The sequence below is a fragment of the Falco rusticolus genome, chromosome 3 (assembly GCF_015220075.1).
Source record: "Falco rusticolus isolate bFalRus1 chromosome 3, bFalRus1.pri, whole genome shotgun sequence".
NCBI lineage: Eukaryota > Metazoa > Chordata > Aves > Falconiformes > Falconidae > Falco > Falco rusticolus.
In genome coordinates, this window is record NC_051189.1 from 117639397 (window position 1) to 117667028 (window position 27632).

General features: G+C 44.6%; 1 protein-coding gene across 3 annotated transcripts; it reads right to left on the minus strand.

Annotated features, from left to right (window-relative positions):
- Window positions 1–7687: 7687 nt before the first annotated feature.
- Window positions 7688–25098, minus strand: CLSPN (claspin). 3 transcript variants are annotated; one of them, XM_037380998.1, is made up of 25 exons: window positions 24999–25098; window positions 23315–23444; window positions 22297–22745; window positions 21420–21584; window positions 20980–21069; window positions 20667–20739; window positions 20045–20153; window positions 18824–19380; window positions 17601–17792; window positions 16591–16772; window positions 15839–16041; window positions 15452–15516; window positions 14850–15055; window positions 14223–14377; window positions 13900–14126; window positions 13547–13658; window positions 12768–12846; window positions 12330–12424; window positions 11536–11700; window positions 11320–11441; window positions 10959–11086; window positions 10369–10465; window positions 9633–9715; window positions 9285–9446; window positions 7688–9075 (listed from the first exon to the last, which is right to left on the minus strand). In XM_037380998.1, the coding sequence occupies exons 1-25, from the start codon at window positions 25017–25019 to the stop codon at window positions 8962–8964; spliced, it is 3981 nt and encodes a 1326-aa protein (XP_037236895.1). In that variant the 5' UTR covers window positions 25020–25098; the 3' UTR covers window positions 7688–8961. The 3 variants fall into 3 exon arrangements, with proteins under 3 accessions (XP_037236895.1, XP_037236894.1, XP_037236896.1); XM_037380997.1 differs by having other exon boundaries at window positions 13547–13661; XM_037380999.1 differs by lacking the exons at window positions 22297–22745; window positions 23315–23444 and having other exon boundaries at window positions 13547–13661.
- Between the last annotated feature and the right edge of the window lie 2534 nt (window positions 25099–27632).

Sequence of the window (27632 nt, forward strand, 5' to 3'; positions counted from 1 at the left end):
CCGCGGCCCCCAGCAGCTGGTGCGGGGGGACGTAATCCCACAAAAGTCCTGCTCTGGGGGGATCAGCGGGAGAGGTGAGGGGCACGCCGCCACGTCCCCGCCATCGCTGCCCCACTATTGACTGCCTAAACAGTTCTTTGGTGATTACAATGTAAATATAGCTTTTCATGGAGTAAAGGCCTTTTATGGGATCCGCACACACTTAACCACTTAACCCCGGCGACAAAAAGAGCAGTGAATTAGCTGTTTAGAGGCTGCTCGTGCAGAAAAGCGGGTCCTGAATGGGATTTGGGGATCTCTGTGTATCAATTGCTATGCTTCAGGGGCCCTCAATGGGGCTTTTGGCGTTCGAGCATGTGCCAAAGGGCTCGCGTGGGTGTGGATGGAGTGTCAATAAAAAAAAAAAAAAAAGAAAAAAAAAGAAAAAAAGCAGCTGCTTCTCTCTAATAAAACAATGATTTATTCATAGCGACTTGGGGAAGGGGCGGAGGGGGGGAAACAGGGAAGTGCCAAAGCGATGCTCGCCCTGCTCAGTGCCCCAGCGAGGCTCGGGGGCTGAGCCCGCCTGTGGAGCGGAGGCACAGGGACCCCCAGAACAGCCCATGGGGACCCCCACGCAGCCCAGGTGGCAGAGCCAGCTCCTGCTGCAGCCCCAGCCAGGTGGCCGGGGTGTCCCTGTGGCTCCTTGGGGACCCTTGGGGGGGTGCAGGGGCCAGAGGTGCACCCTCTGCTCCCTCCTTGCCAAGTGGCATCTCTGCAAAGCCAGGTGGCAGCCAGTGCTCCCCCCTGCCCCGGGTGCACTGGAGGGGCTGTGCACAGCCAGGGATGCAGGGACCCACGTGGGGCTCGGCGTGTGACCCCCTCCATGCTGAGAACGAAGCATTTTGGGATGGGCATGGGGGAAGAAGGAAGGCTGCGCTTGGTGCCCTGGGTTCAGTGCGCCCAGGCTGCCATGGCCATCCCCACCGAAGGATGCTGCAGCCGGGACAGGACCCTCGTCCCCCTGGGGTGGGCAGCCTGGGGTGGTGGGGGGTGGCTGAGCCCCCCCAGGCTGGTGATCGAAGGTGCTGGGCTGGTGGGCACATGGCGGGGGCACCGGGCGCAGCCAGCCCCCCAGCTGCGCCTGCTGCCGAACAAGAGCAGCCTTCATGGAGCGGGGGCCGGGGGGAGCAAACTCAAAGCAGATCTGAAATGAATGGCCTGAAACGAGGGGAGGTGGCTGGACAAAGCCAGGGCTCTGAGTGGGAACGGGGGGTGGGGGGATGAAAAAGTGGCAGCACATGGCCAGGTGCGTGGAGGGACAGAGGCCGGCACCAGCACAGGCACCAGTACCAGCACCGGCACCAGCCACGCTTCTTTGCGGTGGGACGCGGGGCCAGGGCTCGGAGCTGGGAACGGTGCCTGGCTGTTTGCTCACATGGAGCAAAACTCAGGGGGTGCAGGGACCCCGGCACAGCCGCTCGGTGTCTGTGGCAGGAAAGCAACACCGGAGAGACACCAGCAGGTCCCGTCCCCGTCTCGCCAGGCCACAGACGGGATCCCACTGAAGTCACGAAGGGCTGACGAGGGAGCAGATCAAGTCAGGCTACGGGCCTATTTTTAAGCTGGTGCAGATGGAGGGATGAAAGAGGAGGGGGGAGGCAGGGTCGGAAGACAAACAAACGCCGAGCAGATGTTGGAGCGCTGCTCTTCCCCTCGCAGGATGCGTATGCGGCTCCCGGCAACACCAGCTCTGCTGGCCTCGACCCCCAGAGCCTGGGGGACCACGGTGGGGACCGGGCTGTGATGTCCCCTCCTGCTTGTCCCCCATTGCCAGGGTTCACACCGGCACCCCAGAATGGTGGCGCCACATCAGTCCCATGAAGTGCTGGGGCAGGCAGCTCCATACCGGGCTCCCGGGGTGCCCCAGGGGGTCGTGGGGACATGTCCCACCATCCTCACCGGTGCCTGGTGATGGGGACAGGCAGTGATGGGCTTCAGGAGCTCCAGGGAGGCTGCCCCGGTGTGGTGGTGCTGAGCCCTGGGGTGACTGGGCAGTGCCAGCGTGCCCACCAGGGCTGCCTGTGGGTCTCACCGGTGGGTCCCTGCACTTGAACCACGAACACCCCGCGGTGCAGCTCTGGGGATGAAGCTGCCGCTTTAGGAAGCAGCTCCGGTGCCCGGCTTGCCCCAGCCACCGCCCCCACCACCCTCCGCTCTGCCAACCCAGCACATCCCACCGTGCCCTTCTTTGATGCCCGATGGTTTCTCCAGGTCCTGCTGGACCAGGGTGAGCACTGGCACCGCCGTGGGGTTCACTTTCTGTTCAAGCCGGAGACACCGGCAGTGCTGCTCACGGGCTTTTAGCAGGAGCCATGGTCAGGACCCAGCCTGCGCAAGGACAGATCTCAACCCTCCAGACTTCACCAGGGTCTGGGGCCGCGGTTCTGGCCGATGAGTATCAAACCCAGCTCCTCCAGCACGGCTTTTGCCCCCTGCGGATGTTCGGGGGTCTTTGCCAACTGCATTGACCCCAGCTAATCTTTTCTTCCTTCCTTTTCTTTTCCCTGTCTGGCAGAAGGGGATGGGATGGGGTGACCGCGGTGGGTCCGCCTGGGGGCTGTTGGCAGCCCAGCAGCGGCAGTGACACCTCAGGAGCTGTTGTCATACCTGGGGGCTCATGTCACCCCTTCGCCGAAGATCACACAGGCTCAGCAAATCCGTAGGTGGAGCAAAGGCTACCAAAATCAGGCCGGCTCTGCCTGTGAGATCATCCCCCCGGATGCCTTGCTCAGAGCTTTGTACTTCGAGCATCGCCCTCACGTCACGCAAAATAGGCAACACATGGCAAGTATAATTGCCTATTGCTTTAATTATCTTCTTTACATCAGCGGGCTGGATGGTTTTGCATTGCCTTTGGTTGGAGCGTCTGCAGCTGTGGCTGGTGGAGCCGGGATGTGCATCCTGCGGGAGGTGCCAGCTGTGCCACCAGAGCTGGGTGACATGGAAAACATCCCGGATGCCAAAACCCCTGGGTGGGTCGCTGACAGGGCTGCCCTGCAGAAGCCTCGAGCAGTGGCACCAGCCCACACCACCACCACGCCAGCCAGGAGCTACAACCAGGAGAAAGCCAGCCGGAGTAGCAGCTCCCGTACCTCGTGTTCCCAGGCGGGGATGGGGGCTGCACGAGGCAGGATCAGGCCCTTGTGCTTCATCCAGGCTCGCTGGGCTGGGGAGCAGGAGGAAGGAAGGAAAAGCCTTTTTTTTTTAATCTGGTGTTTAATTGTGAAAGGTTGGGGGTTTTCAAAGCCCTCCTTCAGGCTTCGTGTAAAACAGGAATGTGGAAATACCACCTCTGCGTATCCTGAGCAGCCGGGGAGGTGCTGTTAGCACCTGGCTGATTAATTATCCTTTTTGCACAGAAATGCGCCTCTGTGAACCACGGTGGCTGGGAATTAGGCAGTGCAAAGAGATGCTGTGGCGCTGGCTCGTGCTGCCCTCCAGCCAGGACCTTGGGGCTGAGCATAGCATGGCACGGCACAGCATGGCACGGCACGGCACAGCGCGGCAGTGGCACGGCACAGCATGGCAGAGCAGCCACAACCAACCATGCCAGGATGCAGCAGGGTGCCCGGGCTCTCTGTGGCATCCCCCAGGGCAGAGGTGAGGGCTGCAGGCAGCTTTTGGGGTGCCAGGTGGGTGCAAGGACACAGTGAACGTGTGCAGGTCTTGTCCTCCAGAGGGAACGTGTCTCTTGGATACTGATCCCCCATCACCGCGTGCGCAAACATCGTCAAATATTGAAAATCAATCGGCCACTGTAAGCGAAGCAGCACAGAGCGTGTTGCATGAAAACAGCCCTGAGGAGCAGAGAAAAAATATTAGCTAAAATAAAATTAATCTCTTGCAAAGCTTTAAGATTCGCTTCTCACCCCTCCCCCCTGCGCCGCAATCTTTTATGTCATTTTCTTTAATTACAGCTGGTTTAGATCTCTGCTGCCTGGAGAAGCAAAGCTAGACTTAGCCATAAATTGGGCTTCTGGATGATACAAGAGAAAATAATAACCCCCAAGGACTGAACATCTGTCCACACGGAGCACGCGCAATGTTATAATTAATATTAATGACTAATAGTTAGTATGGAATAAAACTTTTGCTTTACAGGTCAGCTAATACACCCAGCCGCGCTGCAAGTCCCAGAGCGAGACGTTTTCCATGTCACTAGCTTGGCTGGACTCTGCACATCCAGGAGCCCCACGGCTCCGCTCCGGGGCTGGGGGTGCCGGGGAGCACGGCGAAGGGGGGTGCTTCACCCCCAGCAATAAAGCAGCACGTGGGGCATCCCACCCAGGCATGGCCCCAGGTGGCGGGGAGGGAGGATCTTTGCCAAACTTCCATTTCCCATTTGATGTCAGGTCGTTGATGAAGCGCGGGCACCAGAGGTGCGCTACAGCCGCTCTCTCGCAGGAGGAACTTCGTCAGGACCACGGTGCCGGCCGAGGTGGATCCAGCAGCCCCAGGCTCGGCCCTGGCAAGTTAAGGCTGGGGGTCAGTGGCCACAGGGCTGGGTTGAGGAGGGGACCTGGCACCCAGCGTGGCCGGTCTCCCTGCCGGCTCTGCCTGCTCCCACCACACAAGGCAACACCTCGTGGGCTTTTTCCTCCTCTCTGCTGTTATCTTTTTCTTTAGGGAGGAAAGCACTTGCCTGTTAGTAATCTCAGGAAGGTTTGGGTTGGAGGGGACCCTAAAGCCCACCCAGTTCCAGCCCCCTGCCCCGGGCAGGGACACCTTCCACTGGGACCAGGCTGCTCCAAGTCCCGTCCAACCTGGCCTTGGACACTGCCAGGGATGGGGCACCCACAGCACATCCCAGTGCTCCACCACCCTCACAAAAAAATAATTTCTTCCTAATATCTCATCTAAATCTCTCCTTTTTCCATTTAAAGCCAGTCCTATCACTGAATGCCCTTGGAAGAAGTCCCTCACCGGCTTTAATCGAGGGCTCTTTGTTTTCTTTTACTATATTCCTGCATTGTATTTCTGTGTTTTCTTGAATTACCTACTCCATTTCAGTGAGACTATAGACATTGCTGCCCATTGTTGCTGCTCTGTCTTCTGTGTTTCCTTTTCTAATAATGAAGAACCCAAAGGAAAAGAAACAGAGGCTGGAAACATCACCTGCTCCCTTCCAAAACCAAGCGCGTGCTAAAGACGTTTTCAGGGGCCCAGACCTGTGCCCCATTCATCACTCCTGGAGAAAGGATGCACCAGCTAACGAGCAGGTCGAAAGCCAGAGAGGGTAAATAATTGTGACACCCTCTCCATCCACACTTGCGTGGATGCCTGGGGGGTCTTTGTCCTTTAACCCTCATACTGGGTCTGGGACAACCGATTAAAGGTCCAGGACGGATGAGGTGCGGAAGGTCCGTGCTAAGAACACACAAAACATACAGCACACTCCTTTTCATGTGTCCACTCTGACATAATTCTTCACATGTTGGAAATACAGATGATTTTAGCCTGGGTCCATCTGGTTTCCCAAATAACCTGTCTATTTGATAAATAACATAAATTAAATTAGACAAGACAAACAAATAGTTTTTTTTCTCTCCCCCTTTCAGTCTCTTGGCAAAAAGGAAAAAAAAAAAAAAAAAAGGAAAAGAAAACATAATTCAGTGGCTGCCTTGAGCCCCTGAGGAGCTGTGCGGTGGTGAAACCTATGATTATAAACGTGGTTGCAATGTTAACCTTTAACACGGACCGAGGGCCGCTCCTGCCTTTGCTTGTAAGTTCTTTTTTAATTTCTTTACTATAATTTAGGCTCCTAAGAGCTCATTCCCCCTGCAAACTCAGCAGGAAATCCCACGTGCTTCGCAGCTCAGCCTGGCTCCCGCCGTGCAGCCCAGGACCAGGAGCTCGGATCTGAAGGGCTGCATTCCTCCCGCCCCTTGCACAGCTAAGGGAAACTGAGGCACAGAGCCACGGCCTCGTTACAGCTGCCTAAGCTGGATGGAAACCCTGGTGTCCCACCACGGGGCAGCCACTTGTGCATCTCATGCAAAGCCAAACCCAGACATCACCCGTCCCGGCTGCGAATTAGCCCAGAATAGGGGGTTAGGGGGAAAAAGCAGCGAGGGGAGCGGAGGGAGCTCTGCCTTCAGCCCAGGACAGCCCTGCAGAGAGGCACCACCACCCCGGAGACCCTTGTTCCCACCCCCTCGCCCCTCTCTGCCTTGAACCTTAGTCAATCCCTCCTTCCCACTCCTGGCACTTCCAGCAGCAACAAGGGGGGGGGATTTGTCTCCCCATTAGCACAGCGGCATCGCCTCAGTGCCAGGAGGGGCGAGCTGGATCGATACTTGAAAATGAGAAGCCAAAGCTGAGTTAATGTGCCAGACAGGAGGTGGGGTGGGGGCAGCCCTGGAAGAGCCGGCCGGAGGGATGAGATGGATGAGAGCAGGTCTGCGGCACAGGTGGGAGCGCAGGCAAGGGTCAGCCCCAACGCTGCAGCTCCCGTCCCCGCTGGGGAGATGGATGGTGGCACAATAAGCAGCAAAAGCATCTCAGCTCGTGGTTCAACCCCTCCTGCGATCGGGATTTCAGCTCCTGGCCTCCTCAGGACACAGCATGGAAAACACTCCCCTGGGGTGCAAGGCAGTGCCTACCTGCAGCGTCGCGTGCACCCCGAGCGGGTGTTGGGGGGAAAAAGAGTTTCCCCTGAGCAGCAGTAACCAGAACCCTTCCCATTCCATGTATTTCCATTTATAAGCTCTTCAGGCCCAACAGTGTTTTTCTACTCTTGGCTCCAAAACAAGCAAATGTATTTTGAAGGGAAAATTTTAAAGGGAAAGCAAAACAAATGCCATCGTTGCAGTTAGTGGATGCAGAGGAGAGGCCAGTAAAACCACCAGGACAAAGCCAACCCTCTAAAAGTGCTCTTCAAGCTACCACCTTCTAATGCAAAAGTGCAGCAATTACAAGTCTACATAAATTTAATCTTTCACAGTGCCATAGAGGATGGAAAATTCTAAGAATTTCCCCTTGAGTCAAGAGTACAGTTTAAGCTTTAATCATTCTTCCTTCCCCTTTTTGCTAGAGGAAAAGCATTCTCTTGCTGCTCTCTAGTGGCAGGCATTATTAGCAAAATTAAGAGAAGATGCTGGATTTTGCAGCTTCCAATATTTTCACCCAGTAAATCTGTGCTGAATTAGTACAGCTTACAAATCAGTGCAAATGCTGTGACAGAGAATTAACTGGATATCCAGATATCAAGAAATATCTGATAAATGACCTTTCCTCCTCCTTCATTCTCTTCCCTGAACCTCCCATCCCAAATCCAGGTATACTCGTTATCAGAATTGCTAGAATGAACTGAAATAGGCATGCCTCGAGACAACAATAAAGGAAGTTTTGTCTAGGAGCAAACAAAATCAAAACTATTGAAGCAGTAAAAAGAAACATTCTTCGGGCCAAGAATTTTATGCAAACCCTAAGCGGAAGACTTGAGAATTTACACTTCAGTAAACACAGGGGGGTTGCTTTTGTTGTATTCCAATATTATTGCAGCTGTTCCTAGTGAAGGGCTTCACTGTGGCTACAGAAGAAAAGCAGCAATAAGGGGAGGGGAAAAAGAAAACCAAAAAAAAGATAAGTAAACATTTTGGAAAACCCCCACATACACACAACTGAGTGAAATCCTGCAAATTAATTCCAAGTGCCTCCAAAATTAAAAACACTTTTTATTGTAAAGTTGCACTCCAATTAGAACCATAGTTCTTTATAAACATAATATACAGTAAAATATTTTACATGTAGCACACCAGGCTTACGCTTATGATGTTACAAAATTTACAGTTCAGGATCCTTCACTGACAGCAACTTACGTGACATCAAGTTCCTTGAAAGACGTTTAAGTCTTACAGAGCAGGCCACTGTGGTACCATTATCTGGTCTCTAACACATTCAGCATGTGATCAGAAATGTCAGAAGTGCTGTATATCCTGTCTCAAGCTGCTTTCACACTATTTAGAATAGTTGTGAATTATGGCTCCTTATTATCTAATTTCCTCGTTCTAGGGAAGCCCTTCGTTACTAGCTGTTCCGAGATGGACGATTTCCCTTGGATGAGTGTAGCTTGCATGAAAACAACAGAACAAATGATTTAAGAATCTTCTGTTGGGCCAAACTAACCCAACTTGGGCTAACTCCCCCCTTCACAAGGCAAATAAACCACTCCAACACACCTCCTTTTCCTCTCCTGCTTCTGTTAATCCCATTCTTCCCCCTCCACACATACACACATCATACACATGTCCAAGAATATAAACAACAATAAAAACTTGGAAAGAAATCATTATCGTACTGTCTCATAAGATGGGGATCTGTTTTAAAAGTATACGCTTCAAGCATAAATTAGAGTTTCTTGAAATGTCAAGCTAATAAAGGCTTAACGTTAGAGAAGATAAGACATTGGAGGTAGTCATGGCTACCTTTGTACTGCAAGTATAAGCAACATACGTCCTGCCATAGTCAACACTGCTTTCTTCTTACACAAAACTGCAGAAATACTTTCTTCACCTGTGCTTTAAGCTAACTGCAGCATTTCTGCATCATACCTGTCACACAAATGGCATTTTCAGATGGCACCGATACCACTGAAGTACATGAGATTCTGTGACAACAGTATACAGTAGCCTAAGTTTCCTTAATGCTTGGGAAAGACGAAGTTAGCATTTCATTCCAAGCCAGGCATGGATTTTGTGCTCTCATCTGCCATGGAGCACTGAGAAAAAACAAAGGAGAATAAACAAGACCATACCCTGGAAATTACTGGAACTTGTGAATTAAGTGGCAGCACAGGAACGTACAGCGATTTGTTTACCTTCCTGGCAATTGCTAGCAGATTTGCAGAACAAACCACCACTGGCAAGGAGACAACATGCAAAGAGACGAGATGCAAACTCTGGCCCTACACAGAAATATTCAGCTCTCCAAGTACTGGAATATGCTTCGGCTTTGACTCGTTTCCTCGGTGTTGTCTACCTTGGGCCGTTTGGCCAGAGACGTTATTACTGCAGTAGGACCCCTTTTCTTCACCTACAGGGGACAAAGATACATTGGAATATACAAAATCTCCAGAAAGTTTAAATTCAGAATTATGAGGGAAGTATTTGGTGTGAGAGCACATACTAGGAAATCACAGAGAATATTTATAACAGCAACGCTCTTAACTGCTTGCCAGTGCTTAGCGCTTGTACATTCAAATAATCTGCACAACTGGCAGCACATTCCACACAAACCTTTACCTGAAGTTTTGATTTCTCCTTTGCCTCTTCACTCTTGTCTGGGGAAAGCGTATGAAAGACAAAATTCCTTGAATTTCGAGGTGCGTTTGGATTAAGATCTGACATGGCTGCTAGTTTCTGAAGGACGGCTTTAGGTCTGTTCAAGAGAGACCCATTTTTTATCTGAAAAACAAAGAAATCCGTGTTAAACCATCGCATGAACAAAACACTGCCTAGTAGGTTACTCTAAACAGAAAAACTACTCCCTCCTAAAACATTACTCGCTACCACACAAACCAGAGATGGGCAGAATCTGCTGTGTTCTACAGGTGCAGTTTGGAAATACCATTTTTCAGAACCATTACCCACCTGCATGTCACTGGCAGGTCTGAATGTTTCAAATGGGTTCCTGGGCAGTAGCACCGTGTCTTGTACCGCTACTGCTGGGCTTGCTAGCAGAGACCAAGAGGAAAACGTCAGTTTCCAAACTTCACTTGAAATAACATAATTTTATATCAAACTGAAGAACTTAGAATTGACAACAGACAATAAATACTGGGGGGGAGGAACCTGCACCAAATTATACTATGAGCCATACAACTGATAGATGACTGGCAATTAGTTCTATTAGTCAGAAGGGAAAAATCTGGTTTTGAAGCAGCTTTGCCCACTTGAAGGCATGTTTTTGTCACAACCAAGGAAAACTTAAATTTATTTTCGCTACATTACATAGTTTTTCCTGAAGTTACAAACATCTGGAGAAAATGCTGAATGTCACTTACAGTCCACTTCTCTGTGACTTAAAGGCAAGCAAAGGAAGAATGAAAGACTAAACAAAGATGCAGAAGAATTTATTTCCACTCTACAACATTGTTTTCAAGAAGTAATATACTACTTTATTAAAAAACGCACCAACTATCATCAACCTTGCAGTTGCATATTTTCAACACTTTTAGAACTTTTTCAAGTTCTGGAAGACAAGAGCTCAGACTGGTGTAAGAAAATGAGACATGAGTTTTCTGATCCATGGGCTGCTTCACTGAAGACCACAAGTGACAACTGGAAGTTAAACTTTGTTTGTCACTTCAATAAAAAGTAAGCTTACCTTTCTTCTGTAGAGATTTAGCAGTTACTTTTTTTGCTAGTTTCATGAATTGGCTGTCTTCACCAATTTCTTCCTCCTCGTCTTCATTTTTTTCCTTCTGTAGCACAGAGAAGACACTTCAAAAAAGTTCGTATTAAGAACGAACACTTAATTCGGTATTTTAAGTAGACCAAGTCTTTTCATTATGTAAGTTAATATATTCAGTTTTATTTACTTTCAACTGTAAGAGTTTATTGCAATTTTAGATACTTATAATCCTCATTCTATTGATGAGCAGCAAACCTGTAGCATCACATTCAGCTGACAGCTGACCTAATACTGAAACTTCTAAAACTCGTAGTTATGCTCCCAGCACAACAGACTTATTCCACCTTTGAAGCTGACTTGTTTCAGAACATAGTTGTTTTGCCTCTCCCTTCTGAATTAGCTTCTCTCTCTGTACAATACTTGTAGAAGAGAAAGAACAGAATTCGTGATGAAAAACAAAGATACATTTATGAACAGTATTTTTTCCAGATGAGGAACTAACAATCTCACACCTAGCAATGGTATAGAGTGAGCAAGATACCTTTCTTGAATCTAACTAATACCTGCTCACGAAGCCACTGTTCTCGTTCAAATCGCTCTTTCCTCCACTTCACTTCCGTCTCATCAAGCTGTTCATTTTCATCATCATTATCTGAATCTCTCTGAAACAAGTCAATCTGTGAAGCATAATCTGGACAAAGAAAAAAATGATTTAGCTGCGATTTTGAGAGGCATAAAATATGTAGGCTAGTAAAAAAAACCCCAAACATCACAAAAAAAACCCAACCAAAAAGACACACACCCTAAACCAATTTATGTCTGAAAAGACTTTAATCCTGAAGGACTACTGAGTGCTATTTCATACACACACACTCTCTTTCCAACCTTTCATCCCTATTTACTAACTACAGATCAGAAAGGCACCTATGTTTTTCCATCTGAACCTCCTCATTCTGCCAGGGCCATCACTATGCAGGTCACCATCAATGAGGTATTTCTCCTGGTACAAGCGTAACTGGCGCTTGTCATCGTCAAGCATTGCCTTCCTATCAACACAGAAGAAAGGGAGCAGGTTAGTCCAGACGAGATCCAAGAGCCATGACTTCACAGGCAAAAATATACCCTAATACTGTCACTGACAGGTGTAGTTTCTGTACTTGATTTCCTAATTCCACTTCATTAGGGAGTTCCTCGTCAATAATCTCTTCTTCATATTCATCCAGGTCTTCACCATCATATTCATCTTCACTGCCCACATCACTCCCTGATAGCTCTGCCTCATCTTCCATGAAATCCTGCAGTTTTCTACAAAAGAACATTAAAAGAGTTCGGTTTGGTAGACCAATAATCATCACACACATCTTCTGAAATCCAGGTTTATCTTTTGACACAAAATTAACACTATCATCATTTCTCATTTAGGATATGTCTTTTCAAAAATTGAAGATGTAAGACTTTAGTTCTCACACGTTTACATACACAGCCTGCCAACATACATCAACTAAAATTATTGTCATCCAACAGATTCCTTGCCAGTTACCTACCAAATGTGATGGCAATGATAACTGCCAACTAGACATTTTACTTACTAGAACAAATATATATCTTAAGACATGAGGAATGACAGCAATACTCTTGGCACCCTTTATTTTGGTGTTAAATAAAATTTGCATTCCTTTCATCATGGCCTTTTCATTTCTATGAAAAGAAAAGAAATTCATCTATAATGAAAATTATACTGGAAATCCTCTATAACCCATCAGCAACATAGTTAGACTCACACAACATGCCATCACCAAAGCAAAAAAACCCAGCCAGCGTCAACACCAAATAAACATTAGCTACTAATACTGTATGGTGAATAATTGCAGACTAAAATTCTAGTGCTATTTATATTCTGACTGGCAATTAAGATACAAAAAAGATGTACTTACAGCTTTTTCCTCAAGCCCTGTCTATGTCTCAGCAATTCTTCTTCTTCATCACTTATTTCTGCTTCTTCAGCATCACTATCTTCACTTTTTTTATCCTGTCAAAGAGAAAGTTTTCAGAAATTAAGGAATTTCTGAAAGTGGATTGCTTTGTAACAGCTTCTTCGGTTCTTCAATCAATAAACACAGACCAGAACACCAGAGATTTTCCAGAGCTTTTGCTATGCCAAGATGCATTATAAGATATCATAATATTAAGTTATCATAACACTAAGGAGATGAATGATCCAAACATTGCTTTTAAAAACGTTTCAGTAGTTTGTTATGGAAGTTGCAACACTTTGCCTTATAGTTGTATTAAAAAGAAAAAAAGCCCTATGTAGACAAATGGAATTCTTAGTCAGAATGCTGTAGCAGTCTCCTTGCTCCATCAGTTCATACCTCTTCACTATCAAAGGCATCATCATCTGTCAAAAGCTGAAAATCATCAAGTTCTTGCTCCTCCTCACCTTCTTCTTCCCTAGGGGAAAAGTAAATGAAAGAAATACACGTTTTCATTTCACCTCCAATGACGGCTTCACAGTAATTCAAGGCAAAATTTCAACCACCACATCAGCTGGTCTCAGACAATTACAGTCTCCCAACAGCATTTAGCTTTACGTGCCCAAAATCCCCATTAGCACCGATTTTTAAGACTTCAGGTCTTCACTTGCAGAAACTGTGGGACAAGTACTAATGTCTGAGTTTATTTTCCTCTAAAATTCCTCTTGGATCTTCCTAACATTCCCATTTGAGAAGCCTCATTATCCTTTTGTCAGGCACCCATACAACTTTCCAGTTTAATCAGTGGAAAAAACACAAGTACCCAACTTACATCGAGCTATGGTTCCCGTAGTTTGGCAACGGCCCAGAAGAGAACCCCAAAGTCCTACATTCTAACAACCTTCCCTCAGTTTGATGAAAGCTCCTCAACACTTCTTTCACTATCAGTGACAAAGAAGGATTTATCTTTACAGTAGCTGTGGGCAACAGTATATGCTGCCAACTTAGAGAATGACTGCTAAGCAATTTGCAATATTCCTCCCCTTCACCTCCCCCCAAAAAAACAGGCCACATTTTTGCTTACAGCATTTTGATTTTGAACAAGAAAACACATTAAGAGTGAAATGAGACAACTACCACTGTATGCTTTTGTAAGTTTTAGGAAGAACAATGCTAACCTGTCTGTGGGAAAGGAGCCTGAACAAAGCGCTAGAGCTTCTGCCATTGGATCTTCTATGTCACTGTCTTTTTCTGCCTTGGAAGATACTGAAGATGCCCATGTTGGAGAACCTGCTACAAAAAGTAATAAGACGGCAACTTATTAGACAGATACATTTCTACTCTTAAAATGTCAGAAAGCATCCTAGTTAGCACACTCCCAACAAAGGCAAGAAATTGTTAGAGCGCTCAGAAGTCTTGGAAGTTCCACATTCTGCATCAGTGCCCAGAACGACCCAGAAAAACGGGTACCTCAGCATAAAGCTTATAAATCCAGTAACCTACAAAGCCGAAAACTGAATTCAGGACATACTCTGAGACATAAATTTTCCTGAACAAAGATTGAGCAATTCTTCCATGTTCTGCTTTTTGTTGCTGCTGGTATTTGGCACGTGTTCAGCTTGACTGCTAAACTGTCCCGAACACAAGTCCAGTAATTCATCCATATTGGCATCCATCGCATTCTCATCCATACTAGCCAGAGTCAGCTGATGCTTTGAGGACTGGTATTTACTCCTATGTGGTCCAACATTCAAGAACCTAAAAGACAGACTGCAATTAGAAAAATCTTGCTGGTCTGTAGGTCCTATTTCTGTTAAAAGGCACAAAATGCCATCCTTTACATCTAGTACTTACCCATCTGCATCAAGCAGCTGGCTCTGAGTGTCATCTTCCAGAGAAAACTGAAACTCTCCAGTGCCTGGAAATAAACTCTTAGGCTCAGGAGAGGCATTATACAGGTCCTGGGAATCTTCTATGGGAAGAGAAGGCTCAGACATCTTTCCTGAGCTCTAGTCAAAGGCATACAAAAATATTCAAGTTACTTGTTTTGCAAGCCTAGAATTCAAAAGCAAGAATGGGATAAACCAGTTAAGCTATTTTAAAGGATTAGCATCGTGCAGGAGTCAAGTATGTCCACACTGTTCTGATAAATCATAGGAGGTCATTCACATCAGCTGTTGTATGACCCACGTAAGTATGCTTAAAAATATTTGCAATGTACATATTTTAGATATAAAAACCAGATTATGGCATCCTTTATTTGATGTTTTAGAATGGAAGTTTTTAGAATGTCGTTTTTAACCATTCCAATGTGGAGACATTTTAAACTCCCTGGACAGTTTGCTTTTCTGAAATCTTATTTGCATAAAAGCATTTGCCTAGATGCCGCCTTCTGGTATTATTTTTTTTTTAAACAGATCTGACAGTCAGGATAAAATACATTTATTCACTACTCACTGGGAATAAGACTGAGAACCTTACCTTAGAAGCAGAGCTGATAAAGCTTGTTTTGAAAAAGCCCGGAGAAGGTGACCTGAAACCTCCTGCTGCAGGTAAGAAGTTCCCACCACGTGATGTCTGTTTGTTACAGGGCTGATACGATGGAATCATGGAGCCAATAAACTCAAAGCTGCTGTTATGGCTGTTCTCTTTTGCTAGTGTTGGTAGAGAAAACGAGTCATCATCCTCTGAAAAAAATAAAATTAAGTACAGCACTTAAAAGAAGTTAAGTGATCCAGTAAAACCTCAAGATCCTGTTTTGCAACACTGACACGTTGCTAAAAATTCATTTTTTTGTGCTCACGTTGGATTTCTTTCTTCATAGAGGATGCACATTACACTATTTTACTGAATTTCATCTTATTGATTTCTGACCATTTCTGTATTTTTTTGCAGTATCATTTTGAACTTTATTTTTCTCTAGCTTTTTCAAGCTCTCTCATTTTTTTCATCAGTCTTATAAACTTTCATAATCACACTGTATACAGGTGATGAAATAAGAAAAATATTGAATACCAGTCTCAAATCGAAACTTCTACATAGGCCACGTGACAAAAATGCTAGCTATAATAATTCTACTTTACCTAACTTGGTAGGTCCTTTGTCTGCAGATTCTTCCATTTCAAGTTTCTCATCAGGAAGAGAATATCTGCAATTCATTAAATAAAATTTATTTACCAATATATACAAGATGAATTGCTGTTGTCTGTCAAACCTAACCTAATTGCAAAAAAAAAAGGTAGCACACAAAAATACATTTAATACACTTTGATTAAGACACAGATTATTCCACTAAACAGTCATTAAGCTTTTTTTAAAGAAAGCATTTATGAATGCACATATAACTACTGAAACAAGACAGAAAATATACTTTATAGAACTACTTTAAATAAAAACATCTATGTGTACTCATCAAATTTAAAATTGCTCAGGCACCATTTTTAAAGCTTGGCTTGTTTTGGCCTATTTACCCCATTTTTGAGGAGCTGTCCTTAAAAAGCATCAATGTGGACTCTGTTGAAGGTGGTTTGGGGACAGAATCACAGTGCACAGATTTCTCTAGCTTTTCTCCATCGATCGATTCTTTGTCAGTTTCTTTATCACCATCTTCAACATGTTTCTCTTCTATATCTTCATTATCTTCCTCTGCTTCATGAAGCAGAAATTCCACATTCTAAAAAACAGCCCCAAACATAGCACAGATACGGTGATTATTGTTTTGGTCTGTCAAGTGACTCACATACTTTTCAAGAAAATGTTTTAGCATATAGAGGATGAAGCTGAGTGACATTGACAGTTCTTAAATGCACCTATTCCACTCTCAGACGCTTGAGAGGCACTTGAAACAGCCAAGATATTCTGATCCTTTTTAAAAAAGGAAAGGCCATGGCAAACCCTACCCCAGATTGCGCAGGTGACCTCAGTTTTTCCCCTGCTAGCAACGAGCCAAGGTTTTATAAAAAGAGAAAGTAGCACCAGAATCTTTTATACACTTATATTTGGTTTTAACACTGCTTAGACAAATAAGGAAAATACTAATATTTTTATGGCAGTTTTAGACAATCCAAACGCTGAACATGCTCACCATGGCAACTTTTTAGCTTCTAGGAAGAATTTTTGGCAGTTTCCCTCATATTAATAGTGTACTAACATCTCATTTCATTGGGGAGAGGTAGCAGAATTGAGAAGCTGACTAGGTTATGTAAAAATGCTGCATACAGACCTCATGATTGCCTTCTTCCTCTTCCTCAGACTCATCTGTCATCTCTTCCTCCTCCTCCTCTTCTTCCTCTAACATGTCCTCGTTATCCAGTTTAAACAATGCTTGCCGCTTCTGGCGTTCCTCAGTCCTGCGCAGTTTCATGGCCTCCTGGAGTTTAGCCTTCAGCACTTGCAGCTTTTCACCTGGACAGAAACGAACACATTAGATGTATTAGATGCAGTGAAACTTCAACTTCACCGCCTTCAAGCATCCAATCTAATGTAACTACACACATAAAAAGGGAATTTAAAAATTACTTGGGTTTAAAATGCTTTTATGAATTGATCTGTAAGAGCTAGAGCAGTTAGTTTCAATGAGCTCAATTTAGAGAGACAACATGACCTCATGAATTATCAAGATTCCTCATTATCCATAAATGCTACCAGTGCAATGCTCTGAATGAGAATCAGGTCTGTCTCTCCACTGTGTCTTTCGGGAACAAGAGCATCCAATTGCCATGGGCAGATGTGCTATATAGCCCATGAATTAATGAAGAGCAGCTAAAAATAATGCATGCCCATAGAACTCACCAAATAATCTATTTTCTTCAATAGATACCACAGGATAGTCACTTTCCACATGTATTTTTGCTTGCAAATACATACAGTTCTATTAGAAGCTGCCGTATAGAAATAAGTAAGCATGAGCGAGATCTAACAAATGGTAGTAGTTCACAAAGAGTCTAGGAAGTTACATTCAGAGGGCTGATGGGAAACAACATTGCGGATGTTTCTAAAATGTTCTGGTACAGATGGGGAGAAATCCAGAGAACCAGTCACAAAGATTTGACTGAGGCTGTTCTGCACTGGCCAGTGCTATTTCAGAGGTCTACTGATTTCACAGACGAAGATCCCTTCATCTGTACTTCATAGGGCAGTACTGGGAAAGGGGGAATGAGAGAGGAAAAAAAAAAAAAAAATAGACACAGCATTTTCCAATTCAATCATCATCACTTCTTCTCCCAAACCAACCTGGCTTTGTGTGGACAGTTTCATCCAGGCTCTCTGCAGCTAGCACTGCTGGTACCACATCTGCTTTCAATTCCTCTTTCCCTTCAGATGTAGTCTCCTTACAAATAATGTTTATGCTTATGGTCTGTTCAACTTTGGATTTTGACGTTTGAAGAGTGTGCTTCAAGAAACGTGCTTTCAAGGCTTCTAATTCTTAAAACACATATTAATTAAATTTCAAAATGCAAATGAAATTCATTTGATAGCATTTAAAAGCATTGAGTGTTGAAGCTGTACCAAGAGTAGGTCTTCAGAATTTTTTTTCCAAAGGAAGTCAGTTAAAAACTCTAAATGTCCAATATTAAAACATTTGCAAAACCATTCTATGTGACTAATAAAACAATAAAATACTACAGAATATTTTTGCTGTAACTTGTACTTAATGGATATTAGCTATTATTAAATTACCTCACTATTGACTATGATTTATCCACAAGACTTCAATCCACTTCCAGTCTAGCCTTCCAGCCACCAGGCAAGTCTAAGTTTCTGTTAACACATATATCTAAAGCCAGACTGATGGCTGTCAAAAACCACTGTTTCTTGGCAGGGGTCAGTTTCCTCCAGGCACAGAGGTAGCATCCAATCCAGACACTCTCTTAACACCTTCTAATCCATCATAGATTTAATGGAATTATAAAATTGCCTAGTCATTTGCAATCTTTCCCTGAAACATGGTCAATTATTTAATACTGACGAATAGATGTTCACATTCCAGTACCTAAAAAGACATTCAAAACGTTCTTGCTACAAAAGTAAATTTTTCCTTGCTATCCAGCCTTGCCTTTTAACAAAATCTGTAGTAAACACTCTGGAATGCAGGCCAGTTTTGTTTCCAGATAATTACTGCATGTCTCATTTTTGAATCAATTTGAAAAAGTGCTCCCATGTGCTTTAAGTACCAACATAATCCACTACAGCAAAATGGAAATAAATCATTCATCATTAAATAGTTATTACTGAGCACTCCTTCAAGCTTTCAGATATCAAGGACTCGGAGCTTCCTTTTTAAACATTGGCTGAAAGAATAGGGATACCAACATTAAGCAAAGAATCTGTACCAGTGAGTGAACACACCTGACTGTTCTGTCACCTAAACACTTCTCGGAGATTTTCCAGTTAAAGTCAGATCAACTCTGCTTACTTGCACAGATATGACAGGATTACAACAATAAAAGCAATACCTTTATTGGAATCAGGTTCCTCAAGGTTTATGAAGGATTCATTGCCAGAGCAGATTCTTGGCTTGATGGACAGGTCTATTCCCAGTTCACGAAGTTTATCCAACTTGGACCTCCTCGCCTTTTCAGGTTGTGCCACCAACCCAGGCCCCACTTGTTGATTACTTTTTTCACTTCCTAAGTCTGGTGCTGTTTTGTCTCTTTGCTCAAGGGCATCTCCTTCAACTGCTGGAGGAATTTCTTTCTCTTTTCGTTCACTACAATCAGCACTTAGGAAGTTAGAGCACTGTTGTTCTTCTGTATTATTATCAGTCGTTACAGTCCTAACGGTATGAGAATCATCACTGTCCTGTCTGGGCTCTTCAGCACAGTCTTCTGTTAAGTTCTTCCCTACATCAGCAAGAGGCTGGCTCACAGTAGCATCAACATCTCTGCTAAGGCTTGTTCCTGGTTCATTAGCTGTTGATTGATTGCCTGCTATTCCCCCATCTTTGCAATCCGTGCTCAAGTTCTTAGTGCCTGCAGATTCTTCATTTAGGGATAGCTGGTATTTAGCGGACCTAACGAAAGAAATGTATCACGCATGGCTATTGTGAAAGGGGAGAAGAGGCTGAGAACAAACTCAAAGAGAAAGAAATCACTTTCTAATTATTGTCATTAATTTGTAGGAAGAGACAAAGGACAGGAGTCTGAAAAACTTCATTTGGAGGAAATAAGGAAGTGTAGAATAGTAAGCAGTTTGTACCAGTTGGTTATATTATCACAGTATAAAATTCTGAGAGATTTTGTGACCACGGTAGCTGAAGTATTTTACTACACATTACTCGAAATAATTAATATACCAAGTAAAATGTTGGGATCCAATGTAAACCACATTAAAGTAACTTTGCATGAGCATGTTACTTCACCTGGAGTTACTACTAGACCCTGATTGTTTCAATAGCACAACTGTGTCAGACATGCAGCACTGCCTTATGTTAACAGTGACATATTCCTGGTTTCCAGGTGTTCACAGAATTAAAGGAGCCTAATGAAGTTTCTTAATAAAACTTTCCAGTCAAAGCAACAGCCACAATCACACCAGAAAAAAGCTGTAACTGTACACAGAGCAGGTGCATGGGTCATACAACCCCTATAGCATGCAAAAGTCTGGTTATCCTCAAAAGCAAAGCTGGGATTTCCATCAAAATATATGAAAAAATATGACAAAGTTGAAGTACTTACTTCAGTAATGCCATGGCATTTCCTTGACATACTGGTCGAGGTCTACGCTTGAAGAAGTCGTGAACGCTTTTGGTCTCAGGCACGTGATACGGGAGAGACACAGATGATTCTACCAGAGAAAGGAGGTGAAAAAATTTGAAACGTCACCAGAGGCATTTATTTGACATCACTGAAATTCAGAGCTTGACACAAGTATTTTACAGCAAAGACATCTGACTGGGCACAAACAGCACAATTCAAACTTGAATACAGCAAACACTGCTGTCTGGGAAAGAGCTCCAACAGCAACAGTCTTGGAGGCCAAATTTACAGTATGTCTATGGATTAATTAGGAAATGAACTGTGATGTTAATATATCAGAATGGCAGGACTGGTTTCAATTTTATTACATGCCTATCAAACTCTTCAAACGTTGCACTAACTTTACACAACAAGTTTACAGGTGCAAGTGTTTGCACAATTTTTTTTTCCCCATTAGTTACAAAGGTATCTTTTAACAGGTCCTTGAATAAGTCATGCTAGGTGAAAGACGGTTCTAACCTTTCAGGTAAATTCTTTACATTTCTTTCCTGAATTTCTTAATAGTTTATACCCCTCTACATACAAAGAATTTAAGTTTTACCTCTTATAAGTCGTTGGGTCTCACTGTGTAGTTGTTTAATGGCTTCTTTACTTAACCTTGCTGCTTTCCGCTCCTTAAGGAAAGAAAAGAAAGTCTTCTTAAGTCAGGAAACAAAATATAGGACTACGTCTGTACTTTCTAAACAGCTTATTTTTCTATTTCAAACAGAAAAAACTCAGAATAAAGCAGCCAGTTAAAAAATGGAAAGATTAAAAACAAGAAATCAGCAAAAAACATTGGACAGCATGCATACAAAAAGCATTTAAGACACTACAACAAACAATTAAGAGCTTTAAAAAGATGAATATTTCACCTTCCTTTTTGGTTCTTTTAATACAGGTTCCTCGCTGTCATCATCAGATACATGCTTGTAGCCTTCACCCTCAGAAAATCGTTCTTTGTTCTACAGTGCATAAAGAGATTCATTTATTTGGCTAGAAACACGGGCACTACCAAGGGCAAACAAGTTAAAGTAAAAAATAATAGTACAGAATCGCCACTGGTCAGCAAACCCAAAAAGTATTCCCATAAACCAACAAAAATCCCACATAATACTTATGGTAGATTTCCAAAGCTCCTACTACAGCTTTATAACTTGCCAGGACAGTGTCCCTCCATCTTTAAGAACAAAAGCAGAGGACTAGTCTCTCCTCTCACAGCAGAAGTTCACCATTGTTAAGAAGTTTTAATACGTGTTCAGGTACAACACTTCCCACTGACGACCAATAATCTTGTATCACTATCAAATGTTACCTTGTATTTTTTTAGTTTGTTTTTCACTGCTGCTCGTATTGATTCTATCGACTCTTCATCCTCTGGAGGGTAATCCTTTTCCTCTTCTAAGCCATTATCAAAAAGTTCTTTGTCATCAAGAAGACACCCACTGTCATTAAAAGGATACCTCTCACCACCAACTACCTGTGAATAAAGTATTTATGTAATTCATTTCAGCAGGTCCCCTTCAGTTCGTTGACATTAATTTAAGTTTACTGTCAAAAGGTCTTGGTGAAAGAAGTTAGAAAAAGTACATGCCATCTTTAATCTAGCACCCTGTGTGTCCTGTAAGCCAGTCACATTCACTTTATAGCACTGCAAAGCTGACAAGGTAATTCATGGAGCACTGCTCCCTACGTCTACAATTAGCAGGGAATTTCAATAATTACTGAAGACCAAAATGGCTCAGAGAGAATAAATTAACACTTAAAATACACACTTTATAAATAGCAACAATACGAAATCTCCCAAGCAGCCTTTTATTTAGACCAGAATTCCAATGTGAAAGTAGACCAAGGCTTCTTCCAGAAACTAGCACAGCAACGTAGAGAAAAGCTGAAATACCCATCAAAGCAGTTTCTGCAGGTAACAAACCCCCAACAAACCCAAAGAACGCACAGAATTTCTGCCTGGCTAACAAGCACTGACATTAAATCAGCAAGTGTTAGGGTTTTTGCTTTCTTTGCAGATGAAACTGAGAGACTTATATGGTGTTTCGTGGATTCCTGTGGATACCATGCCTGCTATAGGAATGTGAACACTAGCAATGCTGAAGCACTGAAACGTAACAACCAAACGCAGCAACAAAATTGGCTTAGTTGAGAAAACAGATGAGATTTTCTGCCAAAATATATACCTCTGTTCTAGGCTTCTTTTCTTTCTTCAGTTGTTTAATGGACTCTGTTCTTCTCTTTTCCTTTCTTCTTGATTCTCCTACAGCTTTTTTTGCTGTCTCTTCTTCAAAATCATGTTTACGTTTTCTGAACTTTTCCCCAGATTTTAGGGGTCTTTCCTCTTCCAATTCCTCCTCAAGCAAGCCAGACTTTCTGCTTATTTCAAGGTTTTCAGTCTGCAATTTGTCACCAGTGTCACTGTCATCACTGTCTTGCAGGCCTTGGTGAATCTGATGAGATTTCTTGTTCCTCTTGGCAGTAATACTCTCTTTTTCCTCTCCATTTTCCTTTTCTTCACCCAGAGTATCGTTCCACACAGAAAAGCCACCTTCCTCTCCATCTTCACTCTCACTGTCCTGAAGCACCTTCCTGTTTTTTGCTTTTTTACGCACTAAAACCTCTTCCTCTGAATCTGACAGAAGAAAGAGAAGAAATGATGCATCCTATGGAGAGGAAACCTCCACAAGTCAATTAACAAAAAATCAGTTAAACATGAAGTTATATATCTTAAATCTCACAGGTGTCAACAGCTATAGCGAATTAGTTTGAACTCAAGTTTTCAAAATCCACTTCTCCCTGTGGTGCAGTATGTAACTGACCCAAAACGATGTTACAGATTTTTAACCTTAAAAAAAAAAAAGGCAAAACTGAAAAACCTTCACTGATAAGATTGTGAGTTGCCTTGAAATAGCAGTAAAACCCACAGTAACTAAACACGTGCATAGATTAAGCAAATCATAAAAAGGAAGGAAATAATCAATTAAGACACTCACATCCCATTTACTGTTTCTCTTTCCACAACTCAAAAATTGCTTTTCAGAGATTTAAAGACGTCTGCCCACATTCTGAGCAACAAAAATAAGGCAGTTTGGATTCCTACAAGCCAAGCAATGATAACTTCCTAAGAAGATATTTATAAACCGAAAAATGCACCATTGAAGGCAACCACCACCAGGCACAATTCACAGAAATATTACAGACCTCTGTCATCAAGAGACGCTATCTCCTTGCTGAAGTGACCTGGAGAGGCTGTTTCACAGCTGCCCTGTCCGCTGTCAGAGTCACTATCAAGGGTTTTCTGCAAGTCTGAATTCAAATCTTCTAATGAAAACTACAAAGCAAAATGAAATTTTCCTTATTGTAAGTGTTGTTTATGTAGTAATGACTCTTGGTGTCTAACTTTGTTCCAAAAATGGGGCTAACCCCTTACACACAGTGATACCGGAGGAATTTTAACAGTGTGCTTAACTGTAAATGTTGCCACTGTGTATCCCAAGACGTGGCCCAGCTGTAAAGTGCTGTATAATGTAGTTTAGCTACTAGTAGAACGCTGCATTGTATAGTTTAGCTACCAAGTAGATAAGAACTGGCCCAAAACCAAGACATGAGCCAAGAGTACTGAAACACGGCCAGAAGAAGAGAAGGTTATGAAAGGATGAGAAAAAGAAGAGGAAGATTATGAAGAAGAGGATGAAGATGTCCCAAACAACCACCAGAGGACCCCCGACCCATCAGGCCACACATGCATAGTAAGAATGTAGGTATAAGTAGTTGATGAACTGTAATGAATATGTTAATAGTTTCTCAGAAGTGTCATTAATATGTATATATCAGCCGTATAAAGATAAAAGAGTGAACAAAGTCAGGATGCATGTTGGGTGGCACTTATCCCCTGTGCATCCGGTGCCGAAAATAAAGAATTTCTGCCTTTTAATGCTTGAAACCAGGTATTAAGGATGTTTTGTCTCTGATTTTTCAGTATCAATAGTAACATACACATATCCTTACATTTTGACAGTTTATTGGCATTTAGATGAAGGGAGATTACATCAACTTTTACTAAAAGGTGTGCTTGCACACAGAAAAAACAAATCCACACACTGGCAGATCTCCATTAAATTACTCAAAACCATTAGAATGAAAACTTTATTCTCCTACAGCTGCATTTCACCTAAATTAATTAAATAGAGACCAGAAGGCACTTCAGGCGCTTCTTTAGGAAGGCTCCCCCGTGAGGGTGCCCAAGGCCGGCGTGCGATGGAGGGCCCCCCCGCGTCCGAGGATCCCCCTCCCAGCTGAGGCCCGCGGGGCCGTCACAGGCCTGGCGCCACTGTCGCGCCGCAAGGGCGGCGGGCCAGCAACGCGGCCGGGGCGCTCGCAGCCCTGCCCGGGGCTGCAGGCGCGGCCCGTGGGCGATCGGCTCGGGCGGGGACGGGACGGGACGCGGATCCCCTCCCCGCTGGGCCCGGAGGTACGACCCCGGTAAGCGCATCCCGCCCAGCATGCACCGCGCCCGCCCGGGCCCCGCACCGCCTTCCCGGCGTGCACCGCGCCCACGGCCAGTCCCCGCACCCCCAGCATGCACCGCGCCTATGGGGATAGGCCGAGCACAGTCTTCCCAGCACACACCGCGAGCATCAAGGCGGAAGGGAGAGCCGCCCGGCATGCTGGGAACCGTAGTCTGTGGCGGGAGGAGCCAGCTCTGTGGCGGCACCGTACCGCCCAAAGAGGCGCCGCCGCCGCCGCCACTTCCCTCGCGGCCCCTCCCAGCCCTCCGCCGCGCCACAGCCAAAGCAGCCCCGAGGCCACAGGCAAGCCACAAGCTGCCCCCCCACTGGCGACAGCCAGCCGGTTGCGCGGAGCAAGGCGAAGCGGCAGGACTCACCTCAGCGGGGGCCGCCGCCATAGCCCCAGACCACCGCCGCCACCCGAACACTTGGCTGCCCAACCGCCTAGGGCACGGCTTCAATTCTTCGCGCGCTGTTCTGGCCCCGCCCAGCCCAGCAGATAGCCAATAGATGTCCAGTGCTTCCCCAGGAGCCCCGCCCCTCGCCTCTTTATTGGGAAATGTACAATTGTGGTCCCGCCCTCTCCACCTGGTCCAATCATTGCTCGCGCCTCGAGGCCGCAGCACGCCTTATAAGGCCGCCCGGCGGCAAAACTGTTTCCTACTCCCAGTTAGGGTAAGGTGGCGGCGGTACGGCCCCGTGGGGCCGGCCGGGGGTGGCCTGGCGCCCTAGGCCTGGGCCCGGGGGGTGTAAGCAGGTGTGCACAGCCCTCCCGGTGCGGCTCTGGGGGGTCTGCGGGCCCCTCGTAGCTCGGGCTGGGCCACAGCTACGGGGGTAGCCTGGTGTGAGCCAGCAGTGGGTGCTGGTTTAGGTGTGGAGGTCACAGACCTGCTCCTGGGCATCTTGCAGGCAAAAGCCTTCCCCTAGCCATCGGGAGCGTGAGTACAGGAGAGTGAGTAGAGATGCATCTCACACCTCGACTCATTTCTCTAAGTAGGTCTGCTCCATACAGAGTGCTGTGGCCACGTAACACCACCAAGCCTGCAGTATGCAGGGCCCCAGTGCTGCCAAGGGGGAACAGACGGCAGGTCAGACCTCAACCCGGATGCTCAAGAAGCTTCTCCAGAACCATAAAAAGTCACAGGAAAGCACAGAACTCTTTGGGTTAAGTGGCTGTGGGGTGTGTCACCTCTTCATTCACTCCCCAGAACTTGGAACTTCCAGGGGTGTTTGCGACCCACTGGCAGCTTGAGGGAAAGCAGTGAGCTGGGGTGAGCATTGGGGACCTTGGTCTGAACTAGTTACGGATGTTTGGCACTTTTTCATTGTTATGTTTGCTTTGTAGAACTTGAACTGCTACAGTAATGCTATTTCTTCCAAGTCAAACAGCAGTAATTCGCTGTTACTGAAGGCAAGCCCAGGAAAAAAAAAAAAAAGCAACATATTCTGGAGTGTTTGGTACCAGTCACGGTTCTGTGGGGGATGAGGAGCAGATGGACTAACCTACTACAATAGTTCCCATATAGCCAACAAGTCTGGAGTGGAGGAAGTGAGAAAAGCAAATGGCAGTGAAATCCACTGCAAGCATCACAATACAATTCTGGTTTCCTGTAGCTGCTACAGGAGCTATAGTAATCTAATAATTACTATTTAGTAATGAGGGGGGCAGATTTTGGCTCCATAAAACCACTATTAGGCCATATAATTAGGATACTGTCTCTAACCTACCAAACGGAGTCAGAGAAAAGAAGAGAAAAAGCAATCCTCGACCTTAGTAACAAACAAATGACATTACCTGCTTTTAAAAAAGGTGCTCGCTTTTGTGAACAAATAAAACCGTAGAGTTTTTAGACTGTTGTGCAAATGTAAACAAGACATTCAGCTAATATTTAAGGCCATCTGTCCTTTTCCTGCAGACCACTGTTCTTTGCTGAAGAAGCAGTAACCGTGCAGACCTTTGCTTCCTGATGCTGTTCTCTCACTGGTAACCGACAGTGTAAAAAACGTGGTGTCATTACACTAGAAATTCCTGGAATTTGGTGGTCTTTCTAGGTAGTCTGTCAGTAAAAAAAAAAACAAACCAAAAACCCCAAACAAACCTAGCAGTTTATTATCTATAACTATAATCTAATTGCTGTGTTAGGAATAGTTCTGAGAGTCAGCTGGCAAGAAAAAGGTGGCAAAACAATTAGCTACCTGCCATATTAGGGTATTTCTGACTCGAAGTTGTGTTACTCATACCTAGCATGCAAAGGCATATGCCTCATGGAATAGGTGACTCTTAGTATAAATTGCAATTAAGGAGATTCTAAACTAAATCAAAACTTATTTTTAGCACTGGATAAAGTACTATATTAAAACATTCATTCTTTTTAAAGCTAGTTTATGAATCCATTTTTCACTCAATACCATACTCCTACAACTTCTAGCAGGTGAGAAGTTTAGAAGTAAGCCTTCAGAACTGAGCCCGTCATAAGCAAATTAGGTCTTACCACTGGGAAACACATAGCTGTCCTCAATATAAGGGTGGGTTTACACACAGAAATAAGGTTCTGACCGCTTTGGCAGTCAGGATGCCTCAATGTGTATGTAATATTTATCAAGCTAATTGCTGACTTTTTCGAATTTATAATGCATGAAGTATAGGCCTGAGTTGGCATACTCAGCATCTTAGAGGACCAAGCCTTTGTATCGCAGGTTTCTTGAGGCTGAGATTGCATCTGTGGTTTTTTTAAAGTACTGTCTGTGTAGCCCTACATATATGAGTTTTTATACCTAGATATGCTGAATAATTGCATGGAAATGTGGCCAGACATCATGGGATTTTGTTACCAGTCTTGTAAACCCGGTGTTTCCCTCTAAGTAGTCATCCACCACTGTCAGGCAATTACATGAGAATCTCGGATTTCATTTCATTTTAAAATAGGGTTTTGATGCTTCGACTTGGAAAGTATCAACCCTGCAGGTTGAAAAAGGCAAATAAAATGGACTCGACATTTATTATTCATAAA